The sequence below is a fragment of the Zalophus californianus genome, chromosome 5 (genome assembly GCF_009762305.2).
Source record: "Zalophus californianus isolate mZalCal1 chromosome 5, mZalCal1.pri.v2, whole genome shotgun sequence".
Lineage (NCBI taxonomy): Eukaryota > Metazoa > Chordata > Mammalia > Carnivora > Otariidae > Zalophus > Zalophus californianus.
In genome coordinates, this window is record NC_045599.1 from 85,811,969 (window position 1) to 85,832,515 (window position 20,547).

The 20,547-nt window shown below is 36.6% G+C and overlaps 1 protein-coding gene across 6 annotated transcripts in view; it reads left to right on the forward strand.

Annotated features, from left to right (window-relative positions):
* The window catches only part of MAN2A1 (mannosidase alpha class 2A member 1), a 168,143-nt gene that overhangs the window by 113,259 nt on the left and 34,337 nt on the right, over positions 1-20,547 (forward strand). For all 6 annotated transcript variants that reach the window (XM_027604650.2, XM_027604653.2, XM_035727548.1 and 3 more), the window contains 4 exons: positions 7,252-7,417; positions 8,737-8,955; positions 9,716-9,838; positions 13,373-13,487. In XM_027604650.2, coding sequence (XP_027460451.1) covers positions 7,252-7,417; positions 8,737-8,955; positions 9,716-9,838; positions 13,373-13,487 — 623 coding nt within the window. The remainder of the gene's footprint in view (positions 1-7,251; positions 7,418-8,736; positions 8,956-9,715; positions 9,839-13,372; positions 13,488-20,547) is intronic.

Here is a 20,547-nt window from a genome sequence, read left to right on the forward strand (position 1 = left end):
TGTCTATTAGTACTATAAACAAGCATAGTTGTTGTTGTCATATTTTTCTGATTATTTTAAAAAATACATACTTTTCGTAGAAGAGGGTTTTACATCCAGAAGTATTAAAAAGTAGTTGCAGAATATTCACTCATAATACCAGAATCTAGAGGAAGTACCCTGTTAATAGTTTAACTTCTCTTCTGCTGAATGTACTCTGTTGTTAAATATATCTGCAGAATTCTTAATTTCAAATATTTCTCCTTAGAGAGTTTCATTCTGTTTAATTTTAATGTATTCAGTTTCTGTGGTGAAATTGTTCATCCCTTCACCTACTTAGGAGAAGTCTTATCAGTTAAACTCCAGTATCTAGAGCATGTGTAGTTCTCATTCTTTTGTCTTTTTCTCCTTGGTGTTTAATCATGAGGCTCTGTTTTTGGGATGTCTCGAAATTTTGTATTAAGTGGTAGATATTGAGTATGAAATTTATGTAGTCTCCAGAAAATACTTTCTTCTGGAAAGCGTTCAGTCTTCCTCTAATCAAGCATTATGCTAAACTGAGGCTAATTCATGTCTTGTTCATCTAGTTCTCCAAGTTTTCAGCTAATAGTCTTGGATATTCTGTGGACCCTACTCCCTGGTAGGTTCTGAAATGTCATGAGGGGGCACATGTGTGGCTCAGTCGGTTGAGTGTCTGACTCTTGGTTTCGGCTCAGGTCATGATCTCAGGGATGGAGTGTCACATTGGCCTCTGCCCTCAGAGGGGAGTCTGCTTGAGATTCTCTCTCCCTCTCCTTCTGCCCCTCCCCCCCCCACTCTGTCTCTCTCTCTCTCTCTCTCTCAAATAAATCAATCTTTGCATAAAATATCTTGAGATGTCTCTGCTCTACTTTTCATCAGCTTTCTGTTGAGGGTTTAAGCTTCCCTTTCTGTACAGCAGCCCAACATTTGCCACGTGTACTGATGAGAAAGCTACGTGTATACTTGAAGCGTCCTGAGTCCTCACCAAATGCTTTTCAGCCACTCTGCTCCCACAGTGACCCTCCTCTAGGCTTTGTGTGGAACTCAGCCATTCTCAGGCTGAGAATTGGCATGCCCCAGGGTAAAATGGCTAGAGAAGAAAGCTCACGTCTCTGAAGTTCTTTGCACCCCTCGGCAGCGTTCTCTGTTGCCTGCAAACGATTATCGCATCTCTCTGGGTTTTCTAGTTGGCCGGTAGAAGTGGAGCTCTTGCCTGTCAGCTCCTCCGTCTCTCCGAGAGCTGTGTCTCCTAGAGGCTGAAGCAGCCCTGATTTTTCGACTTCAGTCTGACAGTTGAAAAAGGTTCACTTTCTCTACTTGGGCATTTATGTTTCTATTGATTTGTAAGAGCACTTTACAAATTTCCCAAATTTGATTTTCTTTTCTTTTTGGATTCTTTAACCTTAAGGTAGAAAATGCTTAAGCTTTGTTATCAATTCTGCTAGCCTTTCACTTCGCTATTTTTGTACTGTTATGGTTAGAGAGACCCTTTGTGCCACAGAGGACATACTTATCTTTTTCTACTAATCTTACATCATTTTTTATGTTTCCACATTTTTTTAATCTAGAATCAGTGTTGGCATATTGTTTTAATGTGTCTGTTTAACCATTTGTCTTGCCTGTCTATTATTATAGATATAGAATTGTTTTTTGCTCTTTCTCCCAACAAAAGGTTTTCAGTGAGATTTTGATTAGCATTGCATAAGATTCATGAATTAACTTTGAGATAGTTGGGGTTTTTTGTCGGTCTTTTATTTTTCTCTCCTAGGCAAGTATGTCTCTCCGTTTATTCATTTTTATGTCTCCCAATAAAGTTTTGTCATCTTCTGTATATACAATCATTTGGTGTAAAATTAATTTCCTATTTTGAATACTCTCCTGATTCTTAATCATTCTGCCACCTTCTTGTGTGCATCGCAGGATGCTCTGTGCGTACCTTTATTACCTACCCTGTTGTATTGAACTTAACAGTTTCCGTCTCTCTCTTCTAGATTGTAGGTGCTTCCACGACAGGGACTATGTAATCACACTCATGAGTTTGTAACTACACATAACAGGAGGTATCCTTCTCTCCACCATGTGGTTACTTTGTACATGGGCGTATTATATGCACCTGTGCGTTTATTTCCCCCCTCCCATGTTATCTGAACTCTCGTTTCAAGGAATCTTTGTTATCACATACGTAGTTTAGTTAATTTCTGTCATTTAGATTTTTATATGCCTTACACCAAAAAGCATTTAAGGCAGCTCAGTGACCTGGGTTAATTAAAACACTCACTTCACCATCCAGTGTGATTCATGTACCAGAGTCCCTGGTCAGGACGCCAGGAGGATTTTGTAAGGAAAAGGAGAGATTTAATTGCTTTTGGGATTCTACTTTGTCTCAGGTCTGAGCTATGTGATTTTCCAAACATTTTATCATTTAACTCCAATAAGAGTCTTATCTCCTGATTTTATAGATGAGGATATTAAGACTTGGAGAAATGAAATACCTTGCCCAAAGCCTCTCAAATTCTAAGGCCTGTTGTGGAGTTTTCAGCTTGAATTTGTTTGATTCCAGAACCCAGGAATCATAGAACTCTGTGATTTTTGAGACCTGTCATGTGTCAAAATCGCTTTTTGTTTTTAATATCTTGATTCTTTTCCCCTTAGCAACTAACATTGTAAGCATTATGTTTTTAAATAGAGAAAACTAGGTGGACTATATCAGAAAGACTTCAAGTCTAGAAATTGAAATTTTTACAAACATATAAATCTGTATATTTCCACCTTCAGAAAATTCTCTAGGTTTACTACTACTCTTTAGATTATGCTCCACTGATGAGGCTACTTAGGGAAGATGAATATATTCTTATTTGATATGAATTTTTTTACTATGCTGTCATTGATTAAGAATCAGACACACTGAGCTCTAGCCTGCTTTATTCTTAACTTTCTCTGTGATCTTGGATCTGTCATTTCTCCTGTCTTTGAAAAGGGGTTAATTATATAGCTTGTCGACCTTAAAAGCATTTTTTTGTGGAATTAAAATTATCAAAATGAAAATGATCTGATAAAATTATAAAGCCCCGTACTAGTAGGCATTATTTATAAATGATACATTCTCCTAGTGGGATTTTTGTGCATTACTCATTTATCAACTATTTATTGAATGTTATTATTCTGTGTCAGGTACTACACTAGGCACGTGAAGTTACAATGATTTTTCATATAACCTGGTGTTTGCTTACTTGATTTTAAACACTTAAAGGGGACTTGCAGATACTTCTCATTTTTATCTCCCTTACACAGTCATAAATATATGTAATGCTTCTTAAATGTTTTCCTTGAATATTGTTTTGCTTACCTCATGTCGTGAGGTCATAAGATGAGCTCCTTGGTGTATATTGCAAGATTTTTTTCTGTTCCAGTGTTCCAGTTTATAAATTTTCATTTACAAATATAATATGTTGAAATGCAAATAGCTTTCTGTGAATCCTGAACTTCCCAAAGAAAGAGACTCCATGGGGATCTTTGGCATCAGTGAGGAAAAAAAATTCTCCACATATGAATTTGGAACTAAGGAAATCTCCACAGGAAACCCATTGTCAAAAAGGTACTTAATGAGCTTGACCTGTGAGTAAAATGGTTAAGAAGATGGCTAAGGGGGTAAGGTCAAGTTCAAAGCCTTATTGTGGCACTTTTTGCTGGGTGAGTATTACCTGTACCTAACCTCAGTTTCCTACCTGTCCGGTGGGAAAGATGAAAGGCTGTACCTTATAAGTTGCCTATACAGGCCCGAGGGTTGGGCCGCACAGACAGGAAGCATGCTAAGTGGTAACTCCAAGGTCACTCTGACCATGAGGCATACTCCTTCCGCTCTGCCCTTCATCCAGTCCTAGAAGGAGGTCCATGTGCTCCTAGACTCTTGTTCAGAGTTGGCACCAATTAGATTTGCCTTAGAGAGAGAGTGCCACAGTCATCTTTTTTAACATGGCATGAATCATTTCTACAAAAGGGATGAAGGAATTCTAAATATACTCATCCTCGATAGAGTCTTCAAGGACAGAACCACATTTACAATGGAATTCTAGTTCTTCCATAAAATGATTCCCAATTTGACTACAAAGCATGTAGATGTCCTTTCATTTTTCTCTCAAAGTAGATCATAGTCTGTCATCTAATTTGATGGGCAGGTAGCATATGAATGCTTTGCCTTTGTGAGGTGAGGGTTGTTCCTTGTACACAGAGAATTGAGATCATTGCTGTAAGCCCAAGTTAACGGGGCTAGTGTCATAATGAGAATGAGAAGGCTGGATGTGACCTGGTGAGAGATGACAGGAAGAAGCTAATGTAAATGTGGGGAAAATCGAGGGGGAAAAAGTTAGGAGCTTCCTTTACAGTTACTTACAAGATAAAATAGAAATTAACTATCCCCATTTTTAGTATATAAGTATTACTCTCCTCTTCTTTAGTGTGAATCAGATATTAATTTTCAGTAACTGAGTTTGATATTTAGGATATTGAAACCTGTTGGTTTCATTCACAGCTGATGAGTTTAAATGGACTCCTATTTAGGGATGTTGGCAGTATAACAAATGTTTGACTACCAAACATAATAAAAATGAACATTTAGTTAATTTTTGATTGTGTGCTTATTTCCAAAGGAAATATTTCATATGTGATTATACTTTCTCTGTACTCTACTTAAAATGTATGTAGATAAGAGTTGTGTGTATGTCAGGTAAATTTATGCTGTGGTGTGCTTGAAGAACATGGTGTGAATCTCTAATTATGTTAAAAAAATGATTTTCTTAGTGCAACATTATACTCATTATGTACTCTACACATTTAGTTTTTTAATAGATTCCTGGCATGATAATTATATAATCATTCAGTACAGTAGAAGCATCATTATGGTCACATACTAATTAGCTACCAAAATGAAACAAAACAGACCCTAGTTCACAGCTTATTATAAAAAGCGATTTAATATAAAAAACCAAATGTATGGTTAAAATTATTATTTGCTTTAAATGTGAATCTTTTTCCCCCTATGAGACATGGGAAGGAATCCGTGTTCTGGATGCTTATTACCTAATTTATTTCTTGGGCACATGTTACATTTTATTATCAGAGCCCTTATGACCAGACCTGTGTAATAGAGCATCCAACAGTAGGAATTCTAGGCTCAGTACCTGGGTGTGCCTCAGGGCTTCTGCAGAATCAGGATACTGGCCCGAGTCTTCAGACCATATTATCTCTAAGCCTCTGGGAACATGGGGTTAAGCAGTAAATCACTCATTTCTGGGATGCTGGCTTAAACATCTTTGGTGCTGAGGATAGGTGATCCTCAACTGTTTTTCTTCCCCATGTTGTACATTAGGAATACAGTATTTTCTTGCTGGTAACAATGAATCCTGGCAGTTGTGATTCTCCAGGTGTGTTTGTGATGGGACGATTCAGGTGACACATAAGCTCTGGTAGAGGGCAGTAGGAGGGTGCCAATAGGTTGGCAGATCCCTCAGGTAAGTCTGTTAAGCATTGCCCTCACTATCCTTTAGAATTGCTTCTGTGGATAAAATAGGGTTTTACCCAGTATGTCAAGACTTCAGTGTCCTTTGTAAATATGTTTTTGACTACACAGCTTCAGCCACTCCTCTCGTACATCTGTGGAATCTCGGTGAACATAAGTGATGTAAGCTAGGTTGTGTGATCCTGGTGCATACTATAAGCCATTAGGAATTAGAGACATTTTTATTGCTGTGTTGTCGCTTTTGGTATCTCAGAATACTATTTCCATCATAAGAGCTACCTTTTATAAGGTATAAAACCTTATATATACCCTTTATAAGTCAAACATTTTATAGATTTTATGCTACATGCTCTTTCTTTTGTGTTTTCCTATTGTCCTTCACTTTAGTTTTGACCACTGCAGGTATTAATTTTACTTCTTACGTGATTTGCAATGCAATTGAAATACACAGGACACACGTAAAATAAAAGAGCATGACTGCGCTTTCTAATGCACTAAATACACAATATTAGTTAGTGTCTCTCATCTTTGATGTAGCTGCTATGGGTCGGGGAGATGGGGTTGCTATGTGGCTATTCAGTTCTGTGTTCCTGCAGTTACAGAATTGTATAGGAAACCAAAATATTTCGATCAAGAAAGTATTCACTAATGAATCAGTGAGTTATATTATTCAAACATCCTCTTTGAAATATCTTTTGATTTATTTGAAGATAATATGATTCAAATTGATCATAAAATCATAAATCTTTCAAAGACTCTATTTCATGAAGTCTGTGATATGATGGTCTAGGACATTTCTGCTCACAGGCAAAGCCATGAAACAGTGAGGATCTCCAATTAAGAATTCTTTGAATATCAAAGAAATTAAGAAGAGGACTTTAGGAAAAACGATGAAGTCCTTGAATATTTTTTACAAATGTAGTTATGTTTAAAACCATCCTATAAAAATTAAATGTGTGAAGGGTGTCATAATGTGCTAATATAAAATATTGTTGGAAAAAGTCTGCCAGAAACTCCAGTTCATTCATTTTTTGCTCATTCTAAGAATTGCATGTAGTTTAAAATAATTGTCTAAACTTATTTTAATAGTGTGTGTTGTCCTTTTTCTAGCTAGGCCCAGTCAAATCTTTTTTAGCACTATTTGTTATAAAATTTTAACCCCCTTTTTAAGTGGAGTTACTTCAAATGATCTTTTTTCCAGAACCAACTCTCTTGGGGAATAAGGACCCCATGTATATAAAATAAATGTGTGATTCTGTGGGGATAGCCATACGTTTTTGTTGTCTTTTAGTGGTCTAAAATGAATGTCAGGATTTTAATTGAAATTAATTGTGGCTAAAGTACAAATAGGCAATGTATGTGTTTTCTTACTCAGCAAGCTTAGGCAGGGATCAGGAAATTAATCGTATAAAGCTGATTATTTTAGAAAGGCTAATAAAACCATGTGTTATATAGGTCATTTTCTGGGCCATGGAAATAACTTTATTATAGTTCTATTAATGTCTTCCATTTGTATAACATTTTGTTCTTAGAAAGTGAATCATTATTTCATTACCCTTTGTACTGTGTGTTATTTGTGATGAAATTGCGTGTTCTCCAAAAATTTTACCAGAATGTTCCTTGTAAGACCTCTCCATGTGTTGACTCTATGTCTACAAGCTGAGTCCTTACACATAGTGTAAAAGAAGTAGAAATACTGTTTTAAGACCCAAGTAGTGAAGCAGCTGTTTTTGCAGGTATCTTGTGGTCTGTAATCCTTCAGAACAAGACCGAATCTCAGTAGTCTCAGTCTATGTGAGTTCCCCCACAGCACAAGTGTCTTCTGCTTCCGGAAAGCCTGTGGAAATTCAGATGAGTGCAGTTTGGAATACAGCAAGTACTATTTCACAGACAGCCTATGAGGTATGTTTTTGCCATAGAACTTAAAGAGGCACCATTAAAAAAGCATAGTTAGTATGTAGTTTATATCTGTGTCCATGCCCCCTCAAGCCGTCAAATTGGTGTATGTGAAGTGGTTAAAGCTGTGGATACCAGAGGATTGAACTGACCAGTTAAATGACACTAAAGGAAAAGAGATCCTGTGTTTCCTAGAATACTAATATCTTCGTTCTTGTGTATATCACATGTTATTATGAGTATGTTATTAGCATGTATATTGTATATCTTTGTAAGTATTGGAACTTTTTCCTGAAGTAATGAATTCATCATTACCTAAAAAATTTTGAAATTTTTCGTTTAACTCAATTTAGTAACAGTTATGCACACTGAAGTTGAGATAAATAACACCTTTTCTAAATGACTTCAGGTACTTTCAGCGTTTCATTGCAAAGGTGACATGACACACCATAAAAGAAGGACTTCTTAAAATAGAGGAAGGTGCTTTTTACCTGAGATACAACTGTGGAAAACCTGGCCTGAAGTAATAGACATTTTTGGAGAAAATTTCTTAAAGTAATATTAAACTGGACCCCCACATCACTAGAAAAGTTGAATTTTTGGAGTCTCGAGTGCAAGTTAAACTGTACTTCTGAAGACACAATGATAAGCTGGGAACTCTAAATGAGAATTACTTTGCTTGTTAAAAGCTCTTGCTGGCTGCTTTCATAAATTCATAATCCTTTAGTTAGAAAGGAGAAGATAATAGAAGTTTTGGTCAGATGTTACAGGAAACAGCCTATCTAGAAAAGGGAGGAATAACTCCTAGAAGGCAGAGGTCACGACTTACGGTGTGTGTGCATCCTCTGTGCTTTGTCTGCTGGACCCCAGGCATTCGATGGCCACTGTTAGCGTGCCTAATATTTATAGTATTACGTTTACCACTTTTATTTTTAATGTACTTGAAACCATAGTATGAAAAGATTCCTGATAATTAAGAAAAATCGTTGTTCACCTAAAGCTCCTACCTTCATGAAGAATTTTCTCCTCTGAGCATCCATTAAGAGCACCATAGGACAATTGAGGATGCTCGTATAATTTCATATATTGAATGAAAGCATTCATGCCTTTGATAGTCCTACCAACTTGAAGTTATTAGATTCCCTGGATAAACGGAAATGTGGATACTCTACCCATAAATTCTCAAAACATCTTTATAGTAGAGTATTAAGTTCTTTTTAAAATATGATAGTTTTGTTGTTGTTGTTCTTACTAGATGTATAAATGCTTTTCTTTCAGTAGATTGCATTTCTCTTTAAAAAAATTCTCTCCTCTGTCTTTTAAAGATCTCTTTCCTAGTGCAGATGCCACCACTCGGACTGAAAGTGTATAGAATTTTGGAATCAGCAAGTTCAGACCCACATTTAGCTGAGTATGTCCTGCATAATGGTAATGTAAAAGATAAAGGAATTTTCAACATGAAGAACGTAAAAAGTACTGAAGAAGATATAACTCTGGAGAACTCCTTTGTTAAACTTCGGTTTGATCAGTCTGGGCTTTTGGAGGTATGTTCTGAATAGTTTTCAAATTCATGAAAGGCTTATCACTTTTATTATAATATGTGCAGATTACATATGCCGAGGGGGGAAAGTCGATGCAAATACTCTGGGAGAAAGGATGGATGAGCTATATGTATCTGATTTATGTGGTCCACTGTGACCACTTGCTCCTAACAAGGGTGGTGTGTGGGTGCTGCTGCTCCGTGAACTGTTACTGGTCCACACGATAAGTATAGAAGCTGTGATGGTTGAGAAAAATGTTTGTGGAAACTCTGAAAGCACAATGACACAATAAATTTATGCCTGCTGAATCTAATAATAAAAAATTTGAGTGTATATTTTGTATATCACTTTAAATTTAACTTTTCTAGTAATTCACTCTTATTGTACTTCACAAAAATATTGGTCCATGCATACTGGAAATAAAAAAATAAACCTGCTTCTTCAGTACAGAAAGTCTGAGAAGCACTGGTCTACATCTCTTAATTTGTGTATCTCTTTCTTCCTTAATGAAGTGTGTTGTGACTTTTTGTTTCTATTGTGAAAGTTTTAAATTCTAAGTATTAGCTATAAAAGTATACTTTTAAATATAAGATTTGGGGTGTTCATCCAAGAATCGTGAACATTAGAGGCTGAATGTTAGCATTTTTCTGTCTGTCTTGAGGTTTTTTGGTGTTTTTTCTTTAATCAACATATACATGGAACCAGATACAACATTAAAATCTTAATATAGTGAGTTGCTTTTAAACATTGTTTTTATCCTTAGGAAATGATAAATAAAGAAGACAGTAAACATCATGAAGTAAAAGTGCAATTTTCATGGTATGGAACCACCAGTAAAAAGGACAAAAGTGGTGCCTACCTCTTCTTACCTGATGGGGAAGCCAAGGTAAGTGCCAATGAACTGAGCTGTGAATAAGCATTTATTGAAAGAGTAATGAAGAAAATAATAAGTTCATCTCATTATTTTGTCATCTGTTAGGTATAGATGAGTTGGTTCCACTATTATATTTCCTTATTGACACTTGGCAATTGGTAGTCGTGAGTATTAGGTAAATAATTTTGCAGGGTTGGAATTCATTAAGGTGCTACAATGAACAGTTGCTCTCCATGGAAAGAAGCCAGATTTGATGGAGGGTTCAGGTGCTGTTGTGGTGTTCTGTACATATGTGGCACAGCATATATACAGAGACAAATTATCTAGCCATAGGAGAAGAATAAATTGCCCAATGGGCCATTTTTCTCCTTAACTTTCAGCACTTTAAAAAACAAAAAAATTGGGCGCCTGGGTGGCTCAGTTGGTTAAGCGACTGCCTTCGGCTCAGGTCATGATCCTGGAGTCCCGGGATCGAGTCCCACATCGGGCTCCCTGCTCAGCGGGGAGTCTTCTTCTCCCTCTGACCCTCTTCCCTCTCATGCTCTCTATCTCTCATTCTCTCTCTCTCTCAAATAAATAAATAAAATCTTTAAAAATAAAAAAAATAAATAAAAATGTTTCCCTCCCCTTGACTGTAAAGGTGTAATATATACAAGTTTTGGCACATTTTTGAAAATGCAGAAAACTGAAGAAAACAATAAAATTTACCAACTATTCCGAAGGCCATGCAAACCACTGCCAACATTTTGATGTATTTTTTATTGTCTTACTATGCATATCCCTTTCTCCCCCATTTTCAAGTTTTGTCTTCCTACATTTACATATTTTTTCATTGTGACAGTGCTCACAATCAAATGGTATATTCTTCGAAAACACAATTTTAATATATACTGTTGTGATTAAAGGTCTGAGGGTCCAATGTCTAACATGGGGACTATAGTTGATAACACCGTATTATATGATATGCTGAGAGAGTAGAACTTAAATGTTCTCACACACACAAAAATGTTGTATATATGTGGAAAAAAAAAAAGAATTTCCTATTGTTGCATATGTAGATTTTCTCCCAATACCTCAATACTTCACTACTGTAACATTGTGATAAGCTTTCTTTGTAGCATTCTTTTTATGCAGTGATGATTATTTCCTGAGAATAACTTTCTAGAAGAGTCATTTTGTGTCAGTGGATGAGGCCTTTAAGACTTGATACGTACTGGGGCGCCTGGGTGGCTCTGTCGTTAAGTGTCTGCCTTCAGCTCCAGTCATGATCCCAGGATCCTGGGATTGAGCCCCGCATCGGGCTTCCTGCCCAGTGGGAAGCCTGCTTCTCCCTCTCCCACTCCCCCTGCTTGTGTTCCCTCTCTAGCTGTGTTTCTCTCTGTCAAATAAATGAATAAAACCTTAAAAAAAAAAAAAAAACTTGATACGTACCATTTCTCTGTCCTCTAAAGTGATTGCGTAAATTTTCACTCCCACCAGCATTTTTGAGAGTAGCTCTCTAATACAGCACTCCAAGCACTGAGAATCAGCCATATCAAAAGCTTTACCTATAATAATGGGTGAAAAATATTTTACTGTTAAGTTTTTGTGATTATTAGGGAAGCTAAACTTCATACATTTATTTCTCTCTCCTATATCTTTTGTGAGTTTCCTATATAAGTCCTTTGACCATTTTTCTACTGGTATGACTTACGGATCTATAAGCATTCTTTATATATGGTAAAAATTAATCCTTTTTCCTATATATTGTGGAATGTTCCATCCATGAGTCATCTAATTTAATTATTTTATGCTGTTACAGTATTTTTTTTTAATTTTTGTGTAGTCAGTTCTGTATTTTTTTCTTTAGAGCATCTTCCTTTGCTCTTCTACTTATATAGGTTTTCTCTACTTCAAGATAAGTTAAATATTCTCCATATTTTGTTGCCTAGAGACCTGTCTCCTGCAGAAGTTACTTTTGTTCTTCAATTTAGAAAAACCTGCTAACCAAAATCAAATAATTTTAAAGAAAAGCATTGACTGTTCTAAGGAGTCTAGTTTTTTGTTGTTTTGATTTTTTTTTTAATCAGTGAGGAATTAAAGGTAAACTACAGCTCATAGTAGCCATTCTAGGAAGGGTGGTGCATCCTAAGTATAAGCTGTATCAGTCTGTTCTCACTTAGACAGGAATTTGGGTTTTGGGTTTGCTTTTTTTTTAAGATTTTTATTTATTTATTTGAGAGAAAGAGGGCACAAGCAAGGGGAGCAGCAGGGGGAGAGGGAGAAGCAGGCTCCCTGCTCAGCAGGGAGACTGAAGTGGGGCTTGATCCCAGGAACCTGGGATCATAACCCCAGCCGAAGGCAGATACTTAACCAACTGAGCCACCCAGGCACCCCAGGAATTTGGTTTTGATTGACTGTTCTTATACTAAAGAAAAAATGAAAAGTAGCATACTTATGGAATATTATGTATGGACAATTGTGACTAATTTATTTAAAATTATTCTATCTTTAAATAGCTCTAATATTAAATAAAAAGTCCAAGAGAATTATCATATGTTTACAAAGAAAAAATTTAAAAGACTATCAGGGAGGCAGGTGGGGGCATCAGAAACAGGTAGGAGCCCAGAAATCCCCATGCCAGCTTTCATCTTCTTCCCTTACTTTTTAGCTATATAGTAAAATTAGATCCAAGAACTTTGTAAACTCTTAACGCATTATATTAATTTCAGAATATTTTTTCTAGAACCAGAGAGGTACATTTGGAAGAAAATTGCACAGTTCTGAAAATCTGATGCTACTTAAGTAGTTCGCAATGCAAGCCTAGGTGCCATTGTTGAGCTTCTGCAGCCTGTAATGCTTAAGAAAATATAATTCCTTCCAAAAAAAAGAAAAAGAGAAAATATAATTCTTCATAAATGCTTTCAGTGTGTTCCTGTGTCACAGAAGTTAAGTTCTGTTCCTGTTTTTTCTTGACACTAGATTCGAAATGACGAAACCTTAAACCAGTGGTTGCCATAGTTTTTTCAAGTTTGTAAATTTGCTTTATATTCAGCTAGGGCAGTGTGTTTTAAACACTAGTAAACCTCACTGTGATTAAGCGATGTCTCTGAATCCTGCTTTCTGTTTGCTTAGATGACTCCCTGTGGTCATCCTTGCCACCTGCCCCCCGACCCCTGAACATTAGGGGGCCACGGTTATAATAAATGTTTGCCTGGGAAAATGTCACTGCTGTAGAATGAATGGTATTTCTAATAAATAGCAGATGGACAATATAGAAGGGTTTTAATTAGAAATTTTTATAGCTGGGAGGAATGTTTGTAGATCATCTAGGCCAGTCAAGTTGTAAACATTTTTATTTTCTATTTTCAGTACTTTTTGTCTAATGAAAAACCTTATACTCCATTTTTATAGCATGCGTCTGTTCTGATACCTTGTAAGGTTTGGTTTTCACTTGAGATTGCAAATATCAGGTGGTATGTATTTGCCATTTGGGAAATGATAATAAACATCCCTTGGAAAAGTTAAAAGCTGAAATTTTTCTTAAAAATGTCATTTCCTCCTCAGCCTTATGTTTACACAACACTGCCCTTTGTCAGAGTGCAACGTGGAAGGTTTTATTCAGACGTGACTTGCTTTTTGGAACATGTTACCCATAGAGTCCGACTGTACAACATCCAGGGTAAGAAAACAGAGCAGCATAGCTGTGAAACATGTGCACTGGTTCTGGAATTCTTTGTCGTTTTTAATAAACTAGCAATTGGTTTTTTGGGTTTTTTTTGTTGTTGTTAATGTTATGTTAATCACCATACATTACATCATTAGTTTTTGATGTAGTGTTCCATGATTCATTGTTTGTGCATAACACCCAGTGCTCCATGCAGAACGTGCCCTCTTTAATACCCATCACCAGGCTAACCCATCCCCCCACCCCCCTCCCCTCTGGAACCCTCAGTGTGTTTCTCAGAGTCCATAGTCTCTCACGGAGCAATTGGTTTTTTGAACATGGTATGTATGGTAGTCTTTCCTAAACTTGTCATCATACTCACTGTGTGGTTTAAAAAATATACTTATTAGCCTTTTGATAATCAGAAATGGTAAAACATTTAACTCTACATATATATGTTCTTTCCCTATGTATATCTCCTCTTACCTCTCATAATATTTGTCTTGGTCATGAGTTCATTAATTGGAATCTTTATTTCTAAGATCTAAAAACAGTGGGGTTTTTTGTTGTTGTTTTAATTTTACAAAATGGGAATTCTGTCAAATACGGCTTTCAGTTAGTGGATCACTGACTGTCTCTGACATGCACACACTCCCCCCACGTATGGCCTGCCTTAAATATGGAATGTATTACAATAGCAGGTGTTACTGGAATTTAACTTTCTTTTAAGAAAAATGTTCCTTACTAGTTCTTTTTGTTTACAAGTCTTTACCTGGGAGAGTATAAAATCGGGCGATTGTTTATTGCTTTTAGGACGGGATTGATGAGCAGCATCTTTATCAACCAAGTGACAAGTAAATAGGCTTTTAATCCTCTTAGGGACTTAACCATGGGCAGTGGATTTGGATGGAGCCGTGGCTCCCAGACACCCTCAGAGTTGCACATTTATGTTGGTTGGTGTTGAATTCACTGACTTTAGAATGGAGTACTTTTCCAACCACAAATTTAATCCTAGTAACCAGACCACTTAACCATTCACTGTCTTTAGAATGGAGTACTTTTCCAACCACAAATTTAATCCTAGTAACCAGACCACTTAACCATGGTATCAACTCTCTTAGAAAAGGACCTCATAAAAATGCCACTTTAGATTTTTCTTTGCTGTTAGCTAGGCTGAAAAAGTTAGAAAAGGAAATATTGTTTCCTTGAATCTTTATACCAGTAGATAATAAAGCGTTTGGAAACTAATGATAAAATATATGGGCAGGCACTGTTTGCTTTTTGGGTTTTGTGGCGAAGCAAAGGGTACTGTGTTCAGGGAATATTCACTTTGCTACCTACAAGAAAGTCTTTGCTTCTGAAATAATCTTTTAGTGAGTTTTCTAAAATCTCTAGTAAGTCAGAAACAATATTTTTGACCATCCTTTTCTACTCTTGCATAAGCCATTGTTCCACATCTCTGAGAGCTCTAAAATTACACCTTCAGCTATGGCCAGAGGTTTCATTTTATGGGTACAAAGTAGCATCCCCATCACACAGGAGATGTGCCTTATCTGCTTTTAGATTTGCTTAAAAAACTGTTGCTTGTAATGGAATGTTTCTTCCTTGAGTACAGCATGGCACCCGCTTTGGCCCAGACCTGTGTCATCAAGCATGGTTTTCTGTTGTTTTTCCTTAGGTATACTTAGGAGATAGGCTGTGTCGCAGAGTTAATGCTGAAGCAGCTCGCCAGAGAATTCCTACTTCTCAGTCAAGTCTGTTTGCTTAATTGCTTTTGCTTTTTGTTTAAATGAGTCTGTCACCATCACTGCAGCCTCAGAGTTTTCGCAGGTGGTCCAGGGGATCTGGTGCTCATCACAGAGGATAGTTTCTGTAAATTAGAGGGCCCTCTTCTGCTGCTGTGACTGTGAGCTTATCCCAGTGGTTGATTTGGAAATTAATAGGCTCCGACTTGCCTGTGTACTCAACCCAACAAACATGCATTTACCAGGCCCTAAAAGCTTTTCTTTTCTCCTCTCTCCTTCTCCCTAACTGAGCAGTCCAAAATGCCCAGTGGCTGACTAGTAGCCCCTTAGCGGAACCAGGAACCACCAAGATTTAACTGACTCCCGGCCCTCCAAGGTGACAATGCCAGTGGATTGGTCAGTTAAGAAAGAGAAGTTGTTATCCACTGGGCGCTTAGAGTATTAGCATAACAAAAGTAATAAGAATACAGACCTCAGATTGCCTCTGGATGTCACAATGGGTGGAATAAACAGGGTGAAGCATTTGTATGAGATTTCTGTAGCTTGAAAGCAGAAAGCTTCAGAAGTTGGTGGGAAACGGCAGATAAATAAGTTAGGTATAATGTGAAGTTAACTTAGAGTGCTTCTCCCAATGAGTTTTACTGTTCTTGGCCTGGACTGAACCTGAAACCAGCATATATAACTATTCGAAGTGACATAGCAATCTTTCTTTTTGCTCTCTCAAGCCCAGAGCCTTTATATTTTTTGTTTTTTTCCAACATGAAAGCAGTCGGTGGGAGATGGAGATACCAGTTCACCTGAAAGACTTTCATCCAAACTATACATCCTTCTATGTTTGTATCTGAGCCCCTCTCAACAAATCTCCCTCTTGGAAAAAATAAGCCCTGTTGTGGAGAGAGAGCCTTTTCTCAGTGGCCTTCCTGACCTCCCTCCATCTGTCGTTTTCTTTCACACACCGTTGCATGAAGGCTCAGGTTGTCTGGATCCTGGCTCATTGGAGTTTTAATTAAATCACTGGTCGAAACCTAAGGAAGAGAGATGTGAGGTCTTCAGGGTGTTTGGATGTCGACGAGTTCAAAGTGCCTGAATGGGGTCTGGTTATGCTGCACCAAAGCAGCCATACTGTGAAATACTTGAAAGCTCTTCGGTGTTTTAAACTTTGGCCTCATGTAAACCAGGCATCTGGGCGATTGATCAAAATCCATGGACAAGATGTAGCTTTTCATCTTAGGTATAGAGAAAACATCAGCCAACTTCCATGCTTTTGTCGATTGGCTTGTGTTTAATATTTCTTGAAAGAACACAAATACCTACTTTCGAATTTAACTTTCTAAACTGTCTTTGGATATATGCTAATTTTGCCCCCTTTAAATAAACTGACCAGATGCAGTTATTCGGATGAGTATTAATGAATAGAGCCTGTTTGTTGTTAGTACCAAATTTATGAGCCAGAAAAACATGGGGCTTGGGGGAGAGAAACTATTAATATTTTACGATTAGATAAATTGTATTAGGTTACTAAACCATTAATTATGCAAAAGATTTTATTACCTCTCAGCAACAAGGATAAAGAAACAGAGTTGATATTATGGAATATCTGTCTTTATTAAGAGTCTATATTAAATGTTTCAAATTCAGTTTACTTGAAATATTCTTTTAAGAAAACTAAAGTAATACAAACCTGATAAAGTATCCTTAAATTCCTCAGTCTCTATTTTAGTTACTCTTTGACCGTTTTCTCCTCAAAGTAACCTTTGGCCCCAATTAAGCTTTGCGAGAAAACAAAATCAAAAACAAATCAAACAGCACTTCCCAGATTATAAAAACTGTGTGGTCATCATTGATTTTGCAACAAACTGAGTTGGGAGGCATAGGTTCAACCAACTTTGTTTTTTTGTTTTTTTTTTTCTTGGTGTTTTATATTTAAGTTTTAGTGTCTCTATTTGTGTTCTCTCCAGATTCTGAAAATGGTAGGAGGTGCAGTTTAGAGTCCTCTCTTAACATCATTTAAGCTATTAAAAAACACTCTTGTGTTTCTTTTCATTATTGCTCAAACATTACATTCAAAAGGTTTCTAGAAATATTAAATTAGAGGAAATCTTGTGCTCACTAGCTTTAAAAGCTCCCTAAGATCAGAGGAATTTGAAAGATTTCTAATGCAACACAATGTTTTGCCTTCTATCAGGTTAAATAAGAAATCCATTTGTAGCACCCATAATTTAATGAAATGCCCTTTTGGAACTATTTTTTTTTATTTTTCAAAGATTATATTTAGTTTATAGAAAATAACATTTTTTCTGGAGGAAAAGATGGGAGAAGTGAGGATTAATTTTTCTTGTACTATAATCATCTTTCATTAAATTGAAGGAAGCTTTTCATGACACTAAGGCTACTTTAGCTTTTTTTTGTTGTTGTTGATCTTGATTTGGAAGATAGAATGTGATACAGGCAGGAGCCCCTGTATCCCCTTATGTTATATTTGTTTCATCACAATAAGTGCATACCTTGCAGTGACATCATGATCAGTAAGTGACATTTGCTAGCTGTGGCTTCATTTGTCTTCGGAGTTGTAATTATTAGACTTTGGTGCCCTAGTTTTCTGACATCAACAGCTACTTTGAAGAATTAGGTTGCTATGGGTTACCAGTGTGTCATGTACATTTTCACTAGCACAAGGTTCAGGTTCCAGATCGGTTAAAATATATACCTTCAAGTTTTTTATCCCCCCAGGACTACGTTCTCCTAGGCACATGTTTGTGAGTGAATGAGTATGTGTGTAAACCGTGTTTCAACCCTTAAGAGAAATATCTAAATGCAATACTTTTGCCTATTTTCCACTGACATATTATAAAAGTACTATGTGTAATGGATCTTGCTAAAAGAAAGCAAGTAGCCTGGAGGTAAAATGTAATGAACTGCCATCAAAAAGTATGGAAGAAAAGACTTTCCTTTGGCTGCAATGACTGAGTAATTTCCTTGCGTGGGCACATTTAGCATTCAAAAAGAGGTCCCTTAGTTTTTCTCTGTTTTGAATGTGTAATGTGATTGGATTAATAACATGACCCTTGACTTTTAGAGAGTCAAAATGAACTTCATCTAGTTAAACACAGAATCACATTGGGAACTAGAGATCTGAATCCTTAGTTGCACCTTGAAGCCAACCGGAGTGACCTTGAGTTTGTCCTTAAATTTCTTACGGACTTGGTTTCTTAAACTGTAGAAAGACTAGATAGATGGCCAGTTAGGTATAACCATTAAGGAGCCTTCACAAAACTTAGTATCACGTAAAGTCTCTGTTGTGCTTAACTCCTTGCTCCTAAATTCATCTTCTAAGGATGGTTGAATCTGGGCCTTCCATCCCTGGAGTCCTCCTCCTTGTAAACAAGGTCTCAGAGCTTCACTGAAGTTGTTTTTATTTCCATAAAAAGATTCATGAGGATATTAAAATGGTTTGCAATCAATCTCTCTTTTTTTCCCCATGACTGCGTTCCATATTTAGTTTAAGAGTAAAAAGCATTAAGTAAGTTATGGCTAGGCAAACTTAGGTAATTAAAACATTTTTGGAATACCATAATATGCAATTGACTTCTAAGGATTTTTCTTTCCTGTTAATTGGAACTTTTAAAAATTGAAATAAGTAGCTATGTGTCGAATCTGATTATTCCCTACAGGCATGAAAGAGGAGGTTATTTTAAGGGACTGTAAGCACATTCTGGCTACACAAATTCAGAACTCAGAGGTTATCTTGGGGGCTCTTTGACAGCAGCCGCTGTGCTGAAAGCATAGCTTCTTGGCAGGGAAGCATCCTCCCCCACAAATAAGTGTTACACTAAACTCAGATGAAGGGCAGGGGGATGGGAAATATAGGGGGAGTATGGTGGTTAAGAGCTCAGACTCCAGAGTCAACGAACCTGCACGTCATCTGCAGCTCCTTTCCCAGCTCCACCGCTTACTAGCTAGCTGCTTGACCTTGCACAAGTTATTACCTCTCTGTCCTTGGTTTTGTCATCCGGAAAAAGGTGACAATAATAGAGTCTACCTCACAGAAGTGTTGGAGGATTAACTGAGTTAATATACATAAAGGCTGGCACATATTAAGTGTTGTGTCTCCTTAAGAGGTTGTGTAGGCTTTGGGCGCCTGGGTGGCTCTTTCGGTTAGGCGTCTGACTCTTGATCTCAGCTCAGGTCTTGATTTTAGGGGTTGTGAGTTCACGCCCCACATTGGGCTCCATGCTGAGTGTGGAGTCTACTTAAAAAAAAAAAAAAAAGGTGTGGGCCAGATGAATTAACATAAGTGTTACAAAAGACAGTAGCTATTGAGGGTTGGGGGTGTTGGGGAAGATTTGATAAAGGAAGTGAGCTGTTGAGATGCTATGACTTAGAGAAATGTCATTTATATAGGCAGGAAGGAGAGAAAGAACATTACAGAGTGTGAAGTGGGGTTTTTTTTAATAAGACTCCTTTGTTCCTATTAGAATTTGAAAAACTCTCTCTTACATATATTTAAGTTGACATCTAGTTTTTATACATTTAAAAAATTGCCAAAGATGTTTTTTTCTGGAATATAATAAATATTGATATTTTAAAATAAGCATATCCAGTGAGTAGCTATTTGATTTCCAAATCATGCATTTTTAAAAAAGGCCTGAATAAGATCTTTAACAGTCAAATTTCACATTCTTATTTTCTCCTTGAACTCATATTTCCATTCTACTTCCCACAGAATTTTATCTTAGTGAAATATTTTTATGCTTGAGAGTCTTGTTATTGATCAACCTTTCATTACTCTTATGAAATACATATGTATGTGTATATTAAGTTTAAAAATTCTGTCATCCTAAAAGTAAGTATTAAATTTTTTCTGGATTGAGTTATAAAGATTATTAGTAGTATACAGTTGATCAAGATAGTCCCTGTATATTGCCATTTTGGTCATTTATTTCATGAACTTTAATGGAAACCTTTCTCTCAGTGGATGAATCGTATGTGCCCTTTGTATCCCCATATGTTCATGTATCCATCAGTGAATGTTACTTATTGCTAGAATGAGATAGGTTTCAGTATCGATTTTCTTCTTAATTTTTGTTTTTATAAAGGTAAGGCAAAAAAATGATGTTACCGTAAATATGTGGGAATGGAAGGAGTTCTGTTATAAGAATGTCATTCAGTCCCTTGAACTCCTTGTGAGTTATGGTCCATAAATTACAGAATTGTCTATTGTCAAACTTGAGTTTCAGTCAATTATTTTTAATGATCTACTGCCTGACAAATTGATTAGATACACTTTCAGTTTTGTTGAAAGCAAACAATAGAAAATCACATGTTTTGGA